This window comes from Chelmon rostratus, chromosome 8 (genome assembly GCF_017976325.1).
Source record: "Chelmon rostratus isolate fCheRos1 chromosome 8, fCheRos1.pri, whole genome shotgun sequence".
In the NCBI taxonomy this organism is placed as follows: domain Eukaryota; kingdom Metazoa; phylum Chordata; class Actinopteri; order Chaetodontiformes; family Chaetodontidae; genus Chelmon; species Chelmon rostratus.
In genome coordinates this window covers 9,436,935-9,446,114 of record NC_055665.1, presented here as the reverse complement: position 1 = coordinate 9,446,114, position 9,180 = coordinate 9,436,935, and the positions used below count along the sequence as shown (strand labels likewise).

Sequence of the window (9,180 nt, the reverse complement as noted above, 5' to 3'; positions counted from 1 at the left end):
AGTGGGAGGTCCTCTGGAGCAAACAACCAGCCCAAAAACGAGCGCGCGGCCATCTTGAATTTCTGAGATACTGAGAGAAGAGACAAAAGAGCGACAAGTAGGTAGATTTGTTAAAACACCAAGTATTAACCAAAATTACTTAAACTCGATAAAACTTTAAACAGTGAAAAACGTTCGGTGTATTTAGCAAAGTGAAGATAGCATCGTTCTCCGACTGGGTCAACAGTCATTTGTCAAGCAAATTAATTTACCTAGCTAACAGAAACGTTTCGCGTTGATGTTAACACATAATGGCTAAGCTAAGAAGTTAGCATACAAACTTGACCGTTTGGCAAATTTGAATAAAAGTGTTCGCAGGTGCGAAACGAGAAGATCCAGTTGTTAACTTAACGCACATCGTGTCTTGATGAACAGTTTTAAACGAGGTCCCTCTCATAAATAGAAGACCTAACGCTAGCTTGCTGACAGGATAGTCAAAGCCACGTTGCTATACATAAAAGTTTTACCGCTGCTTACAGGCGTCCTAATTCATTTCTTTCAAGCTAGCTTTGCTATACATCAGTGACAATGAAATATTCGTTAAAGAACAGACCTGCGGAACAACGTCTTGATGCTTTGCTGTACTTTGTATTCTGTTCAACAAGGTTAAACGTCCAATGGCTAACTAGCTAACTTTGAAATAACTTGGTCTGTCCGTAATTCTAGTTTGCAACTGATACTGCCTATGGCATCACAACAAAGCCATGTTGGTGAAGTTTTTAAATTCCTTTTTCATCACTATTAGCTGGCTAGCTAATCCATGGTCGAAGGTTTCTAACCTCTGCAGTTAACTTTTAAAACTAGTTCTGCCGTCTAGCTGTTGTTGCTGACAGTGGATGGATTTACTCGATAGTGTTATTGTTTATGCTGTAGTTTATCCAAGTTAGCCGTTTTTAACACACATCTCAAATGCATGTTATTGATCTCCAGTGATTTTGAGTAAAGTTAGCTTGGGTTGCTCACTATTGAGTATGCTGTTATTTACTTTGGCTGGCTTGTTAATGCTCTTTAATAACCACCCACGATTGTGTATTGCCTGGCAGGTACCCTGGATTTTTGTTGGTCTGCAGTCCCTTAAACACTTTGCAGACTGCCATCTCAACTTTTGCTGCACAAGTTAAGGAAACTCGAACAAGATAACTTCAGATATTCAAAGTGGACTGTCCATACTAAAGAAAAGAGTTACTTTTTTGAGCCAGTATTAAGCCTCAGCAAAGACGTGCAAAGACTTTTGATGTCCAAGGAAGAAATCATAAGAATACTCTGAGACGTGACCAATCTGATTATATTTTTCTACTTGCAATTCTGAATGTATAAACATAGCACTTGGACTTAAAACGCCAAGATATCGAAAGAACGCAAAGAAAATTCAGGATCATCATCACAGCAAGGATGATGGTACACTGCCAAACTTTCTAAAAGACAATAAGAGGTTGTTTTGGTCACATGTTTGATTTATTTATTCATATGAATGTTAATTTCTCCCTTTTTGGAGAGTTGTCTTGTAAATAGACATAATTCATACGCAGGCCTCTTCTTTTCAAGAGGTCTGAACGTCAGATTGTGTACACGATACATTCTTTAAAGAGAAACGATAATCGATAAAAAGTTTTATTTTTTCAGCTTTTAGTTTTTTTGCGGGAGCATTAATTGAAACAGCTCAGTGGAACAAGACAAAAATATAAGTACAACACTTACTGCAAGAAAACTCCCAGGTAAGGCATTGAACCCATGGCTACAGCAAGAACAGCAAACCCAGCACCAATGATTGGATTGAACAAACCAGCACATGGGCAGTTCAGAGGACAGACTAAGCCAGCCGGACAGCAGCTTAGTACCCTTCAGAAGATGACCAGCATTCCTCAGAGCAGTGGGGGCATCAAGTAAGATTCAGTATACTCCCTCTTCTGCTTTAAGAGAATGAGTAATGTACTGTACATGGGAAAATAGTTTATGGTTATATGAATACGGTGTGCTTTATATATATTTATTTACTTGCATAAATAAATGCACATTCTGACAACTTACAAAGGTTTGGTGATGACTGGAAGAAATGCTTGGAGCTTCCTCCAAAAGACAGCAGGATAAAAACTTCGGTAAGGCAACACAGTCAAAGTCGACATTATCATTCCATTTATAACTGAGACATTTAACACTTTTTCTGATTAATTTGAAACGTTTTAGACTCACTGATCAACCTCTGGATCCTATTAAACAGGAATCTCATATGTTTCTGCTCTGATCTACCAGGATGTGACATCAACAAAGGGAAATGAATTTGAAGACTACTGCCTAAAGCGGGAACTTCTGATGGGAATCTTTGAAATGGGATGGGAGAAACCCTCACCCGTCCAGGTAGATAAGTCAGATCTTTGGGCCCTTGTTTGTGAAGTGAATAGTGCTGCAACCATCAGTTGATTCGCTTTCAACTATTAAATTTATTGCCAACTAAACCCAGAAAACTGTTTTGATACTTCAGTCTGTGTTTCAAATTTGAGATGGTTCAGGGCAGTTCGGAATTAGCGTTATTCACTCTATCATGAATAAATTTTGATTATACCACCCCTTACCTCATATTCTTGCTTGGGCATGCCAATAGAACATAATTTTGGGCCTGTCTTGCAGCACCCTCACACCAGCCAGGGGGTTCCATCACTCCCACTTCTACAACCTACTCCTTAATAGTATGGAGTGTATGTCCTCAATGAATGTGGTCCAAAAAAATAATAATTATTTGGTCTCCTTTTTCCCCACTAAATCTGAACAGATTTCAAAATTGCATGTAGTTTGTACTGTTTTAATGTTGTGTTGGTTTGCAGCCCCGTTCTGCCTTCAGGGTCAGGACTTGGATAGCCTTTTGCATGTAATTCTTCATGGCTATTTGCTTTATTTCCAAAAAGTCTGTCATGTCTGAATCTTGCCTATTGTACTAATTGGACTTGTCTGTCTGCCAAAAGGAGGAAAGCATCCCCATCGCTCTGTCAGGCAGAGACATTCTGGCTCGGGCCAAGAATGGCACAGGAAAAAGTGGTGCCTACCTCATCCCTCTCCTGGAAAGAATAGACCTGAAGAAGGATCACATCCAGGGTGAGTTTCTGCTGCCTCTGTCTATTGTTGAAACAGTCAAAGATTTTCGGTCTAAAATGTTACTTCTTTTTTTTTTTTTTTCTTTTAATGAGAGTCACTGAATTTAATTTTCTCCATGCATCCCACCAACCCTTGCATTTCATCAGCCCTTCCCATTTCTGTCTTAATCTAGCCATGGTATTGGTGCCAACAAGAGAGTTGGCCCTACAGGTGAGCCAGATCAGCATTCAGCTCAGCAAGCACCTCGGAGGGGTCAAGATCATGGCTACCACAGGTGGCACTAACTTGAGGGATGACATCATGCGTCTTGATGAGATAGGTACTTATTGTAATATTAATATTCAAGATAAGAAAAGGGTTGTTTTCATTAATACAATTGTAGATAAGTGAACTAATTTTTGTAGAAGCGACTGTTCTGTCTTACATGGCATATTTTAATCCTGTCACTGACATCTTGACTCATTTGTATTTTTGGAATTAAGTTTTGCTAGTTTTTGGAAAAAAAATTAATTCCAAAGATCATTTTCTTTGTCAACAGCGCTACTGAAAATGTTGCAGAATGACAAACTTTTTGTTTATTCTTGTTGACCTCAGTTTAGCAGTGTACTGTGCGCCACAATTCTCTGTGGAACTTTTTGTGATGTGCTGTTTGTACCTCCCTCTCTTATAATAGTGCATGTAGTGATTGCTACACCAGGCAGGATACTAGACCTGGTGAAGAAAGGTGTGGCAAAGGTGGATAAGGCACAAATGACAGTGATGGATGAGGCAAGTTTGACTCTTCATTTCTGAATTCACTCTTCAATATTGTTGACTATGTTTATTAACAGTCTTTCTTTAAATTTATCTTGCTTCAGGCAGATAAGTTGCTGTCCCAGGACTTTGTGACCATTATTGAGGAGATTATCAGCTTCTTGCCAAAGGAACGTCAGATCCTGCTTTACTCTGCTACTTTCCCCATCAGTGTGCAAAAATTCATGGTGAGAATTCAAACAGCAATCAGGTTCTCTGAGGAGGTTAGAAAAAAATGTGTTTCCACTTTATAATACTCTTTGAATGTCTTGTCCAGACCAAGCACATGAAGAAGCCTTATGAGATCAACCTAATGGAGGAATTGACGTTAAAGGGCATCACTCAGTACTATGCCTATGTGACTGAAAGGCAGAAGGTCCATTGTCTCAACACACTCTTTTCTAGGGTGAGTGTTCAACTGCTGCATATTAAGAGCCTAAAAAGCTACATCGTTTTAGAGAGTAACTTGATGCCAGGGTACCCTCTCTGGTTGAAAGTTTCAAGACAGATTATTCATGCACTATTTGTCACTTAATTTTACCCAAAATTGGCTGTGTCATCATGTATGTGTACTGCTACTTTATTAAACTGTGAATGAGGATTGTATGCATATCGAATACTCCTATTCCCAAAATATAAATAGATAAAAATAAATAGATCATTGAAACAAGTTATAAGGTATGTGATTGTTCCTCTATGAAGTGTGCAGTTTTGTTCCATTAATTCAAGAGACTGGCTGTCATATTAAGGCAGTGATTACAGGCGAAGTACCAAGGAGTTGCATACAATAATGTGTATAATAATGCAATGATAAATAAATCTATATGTTTCTATTACAGCTTCAGATCAATCAGTCAATCATCTTTTGTAACTCCACCCAGAGGGTTGAGCTTCTGGCCAAGAAAATCACCCAGCTGGGCTACTCGTGCTTCTACATTCATGCAAAGATGATGCAGGAATACAGGAACCGTGTGTTTCATGACTTCAGGAATGGATTGTGCAGAAACCTGGTCTGCACAGGTAGGTGAAGACAGTTTTGCGTTTTTTCATAAAGTGGAAAATAGCAGGTTGACTAATGTGCATACTTTCTTGTAGACCTATTCACTCGAGGAATTGACATCCAGGCAGTAAATGTGGTCATCAATTTTGACTTCCCCAAAAGTGCAGAGACATACCTGCACCGCATTGGCAGATCAGGTGAAGATCACAGATCACACTCACAACAATAGGATTTGTCTTGGCAACACTTTCAAGAATCTGGCATTCCCTTCATTTACTGACACGACTACTAACTGTACATAAACCCTTAACTATGCACATTCTTTCTCAGGGCGTTTTGGACACCTGGGCCTGGCCATCAATCTGATAACTTCAGATGACCGCTACAACCTGAAGAACATTGAGGATCAACTGGTTACTGAAATTAAGCCGATCCCCAGCAGCATTGATAAGAGCCTGTATGTGGCAGAGTTTCACTCCGTTGACCCAGATGATGATGGCATCGAAGGCGGAGCCAAAAACTAGAAACTGTGAGCAGCCTGAATGAATGGTCAGTTATTCAAACAGCTCAAGCAGCCATGACTGAAAATTAGGTTTTCTGATCAATTGTTTTGATAAACCCAGTTCAACCAGCATTATTTTTGGTCACATTTCTAGAGTAGGGGATTTTGTATTCTTTGGCCACTGAAAGAAGAAAGTTCTAGTTAACTGCCTCACTTTATATTGCCTGTCCAGGAGTTGACTGGTGGCATTATTTTTATGGACACACTTTTTTAACATCCACTAGTAAGGAATAGGTCAAATATACATTATATGGGAAATAGGTGAATAATTACAATGATCAAATCAGTGAAACTATTTATTTCCACATTCTAGTTAAGATTGAGTTTGTGTGTTTTATATTGAATGAGAGCATTGAAGCACTGAATTAGTCTGCGATGTATTCATAATGCTGGAAATGTCAGAATTCAAGCTTGAAGGATAGCAAATACCTAGCAACCTTGCTAATGGATAATATCCTCTTTCATCAAGAAGATTAACTTAAGTTTTACAGGATTTAAAGGTGAGGGGGTTAACGGTCCTCGTCCTTGGGCTGCACAATGACAGATTTGGACAGAGTTAATCAGCGCACACAGCCAGCTGTCTGCTCTGCCGGTTTGCAAGAGCTGTGACTCTTTCACATGGTGGCTATCAGAAAGTCTAAGTTGACTTTTGTGGTTGTTTTTCAGGAGAAACATGGCGCCTGGCATTCATCACACAATATTGGTGACGCATCGCACAAGAGTCCAAGTGAAGATTTCTGTTTCACACTTTTACCATCAAAATGGTTTATATTATATCCTTTCATCCCTTCATGTCTCTGTATATGTGGTTTGGGCTTTTGGTGAAGTCTGTCTTTTTCTTTTTTTCTTTGCTGTGTGAACAAAAATGTGAAACCAAATGTAGACTTAGAGGACAGAGCCCAGCACACATCCTTGCTGTGCAGATGAATACATATGGCCATGGTCACATCCTGCTGACATGCCATTTGAGCAGATGCTTTAAAGGAAGCGCATGCGGTTGCTCAAAGGTGCTCTGTTGTATTGAAATCTTTTTGAAATCCATCAGAAGATAGGTAGACTATGACCATAAAAGACATGCACATGCTTGATAACAATACTCAATAAGGCTCTGGCATTTAAATGATCCTCAGTATTAAATGGTCACTAGTACAGATATTAACATCATTATACCACCAGCACAGCATGAAATGTGTAGAGGTTTGTGTTGTTTGCACCCAATTTGGACCCAACCACCTGCATGTACATCATCTGCTGTGCAGTTTGGGCAGCCTGCCTCCTCTAGCCTCAGTTTGCTTTGTCTGCATACCTCTGCTGTAACACGTGGTTATCTGTTACTGCTGCCTTCCTGTCAGCGTGAACCAGTCTAGCCATTCTCCTCTCATCAACAAGGCGCTTTTGCCATCACACTCCTGGGTTGCTTGTTTTGTACCACTGTCTATAAAACTAAAAGTGTGAAAATCCCACTACATTAGCATGAGCAATCATTCCACAGTCAAAGTCACTCAGATCACATGCCCTGCTCATTTTTCATGTTTGGTTTGGACAACTGAACTATTTTGACCATGTCTGCCTGCTTTTATACATGTGGCTGAATAGATGTTTACATTGATGAGCAGGGGTGTCTAATGTGCCCACTGAATGTAGTTATTTTTGTAGCTTTGGCCATCAATCCTGTTTGCCCGCCGGCTTTATTGCTGAAGTTTGGGGACACAGTGGTGAAGTAATATACACATCCACAACTTAACCAAATTATCAAACCAAATTCTAAAGGGAACCAAAGTTGGAAGAGTAGACAAAGAATTACATAAGAAAAGAAAGGGCTTCAGAAAACAGCACAATGTTAAAAAGACAGCTGTTTTGGTGCTCTCGCACAAGGCACCTGAAACAGTGTTGCTGATAGTGAACTTGATATTTTTTTTATATTTAAGGTATACTGTGCTGGATTACTGTTTGTAAACAAACAGTTTTTGGTTCTGTGTCTGAGGTGTGCTGCTTATGGTCTAGCACCTGGTTGCTGCCTTTTTATCAAGTCCTGACTTCACCTACTTGTTGTCATTGGGTGGTGCCTACAAACCAAGTGCCCCAAGGTTGCAACCTAGAAAGGTCCCAATCACAGCAAAAATAAGAAGAACCAGTCGTGGTTCATAAGTGATGATTGAGAAGGATTAGTTCTGGATGAGTCTGCACATTTTTGTTAAAGAAAATCCTGCATATTAAAGCATTTGATGTCGGTGACACTGTAGTGCATTTTTGTCAGAGCACTGATCCAGTATTGAAGTATTTGTGAATTTCCTTTGATCCATTACACCAGGCAGCATATTCTCAGGTTTTGCGGGTATCAGTATTTAACCTGACAGAATGAGAGGGGCATTAGTTAACATTGTGTTGGCACCGGTCAACTTGTTCAGTCATGTCATTGTGGCTTCTGTGTCCCTACTTCCCTCCACAGTGCCTTAGTCTAACCTCTACATTGCCCAGGCCCTTGTCCTACCTTTGTATTGTAGAGGAAATGGCACCCAAACAATTCCTTTTTAGTTATGTTTTGAAAGCACAGTTACAGTCTGAAAGGATTTGCAGTTTTCCTTATTTGTAACAAATGCATTTGTCTTATAAGAAATGGTACAAATGATCAGCTAAACTGCTCTTGTCTGAATGTATTACATCCTTGGACTACTTGACTGCAACACAATGTCACAGAAATGGTTGTCTCGAATTTATAACATTAACACTGTGAAGTTTCCAGTTACTTTTTTTTTTTTTGTTTCTTTGCCTGACCATTACTGCCAAGCACCAGCAGGGAGGGGACTATTGTGTGTGTCCTCTTCCAAAATATCTGAAGTAGTCAATAACCTAATCTTTGTTCATGTCTGACTCTGGAGTGCCCTATTTGATGATTGGTCCCTCACATATAGCCTCAGTGCAGGCAGTACTTGAATCAATACATGTAATGTGATAGAAAAAAAAAATTCTCAGGGTTTTGTAACCTGTGGCCATTTTGTCCCATCACTTCATTCTAGAAAAAGAAAAATCTTCATGGCTTTATCAGATTCGTCATTAAGTAGAAAACAGATGGGCAAGAATTTTTCAGTGCCAGCGCCTCAATCCAATAAAGTTTGAATGACTAACTTTGTCTTATTTTATTTATTTTTTTTACTTTTTGTCTCTGTGCATTTACTGTGTCAATGTTTTTGTAAATAGTGATTAATTTGATTAGAATTACTCATACAGTGAGGCAGCCAGGAGCCTGTCTCACCTAGCAGGATATTAGTCAATATAAAATCACTTGTGCCCTCGTAAGTTAGCTTCATGCTTCAGGTCTGTGTGTGTTTAAGGCTTTCTGCAGAAATCTTATGCAGCTACCTTCATATTATTGCTTGGTGAGACAGGACACCACAATTCTTATTTGCCTAGAATTTAATGTTGCATTATAAATTATAGCATTTGTTAATTACAGTTAGTGTAAATTGGCATTGGCTTAAAAGTCCACAAAAATGCACATGCATACTTGGGTTTATTTGTATGATACCTTGCGCGATATGTACAGAATTTTTTGTAGATGTACTTATACGCTACGGCCACGAAAATAGGTGTACCCTTGGAATGTCATTCAGTAGATTGAATGAAACGAATGTTAAGCGAATGCCTCTCGTCATACGTCATCAAGAGCGGGCTGTCCCAGCTGTCGTTTCAGCCAATGGCG

General features: G+C 39.4%; 1 protein-coding gene across 2 annotated transcripts; it reads left to right on the top strand.

The window, feature by feature from the left end:
• The first annotated feature begins 44 nt into the window (after positions 1-44).
• Positions 45-8,598, top strand: ddx61 (DEAD (Asp-Glu-Ala-Asp) box helicase 61). 2 transcript variants are annotated; one of them, XM_041943139.1, is made up of 13 exons: positions 45-97; positions 1,083-1,922; positions 2,072-2,135; positions 2,290-2,394; positions 2,997-3,126; positions 3,299-3,445; positions 3,800-3,894; positions 3,984-4,106; positions 4,196-4,324; positions 4,758-4,938; positions 5,014-5,115; positions 5,249-5,447; positions 6,147-8,598. In XM_041943139.1, exons 2-12 carry the CDS (start codon positions 1,771-1,773, stop codon positions 5,440-5,442), a joined length of 1,422 nt encoding a protein of 473 aa, XP_041799073.1. In that variant the 5' UTR covers positions 45-97; positions 1,083-1,770; the 3' UTR covers positions 5,443-5,447; positions 6,147-8,598. The 2 variants fall into 2 exon arrangements, with proteins under 2 accessions (XP_041799073.1, XP_041799072.1); XM_041943138.1 differs by having other exon boundaries at positions 5,249-5,467.
• The last annotated feature ends 582 nt before the right edge of the window (positions 8,599-9,180 follow it).

What these genes read in the sequence shown, in the direction of transcription:
- ddx61 (XM_041943139.1), top strand. Translation starts at nt 1,771, where the DNA reads ATGGCTACAGCAAGAACAGCAAACCCAGCACCAATGATTGGATTGAAC. An exon ending in AAATGACAGTGATGGATGAG is followed by an intron (nt 3,895 to 3,983) that starts GCAAGTTTGACT and finishes ATCTTGCTTCAG; the next exon opens with GCAGATAAGTTGCTGTCCCA. An exon ending in TCAACACACTCTTTTCTAGG is followed by an intron (nt 4,325 to 4,757) that starts GTGAGTGTTCAA and finishes TTTCTATTACAG; the next exon opens with CTTCAGATCAATCAGTCAAT.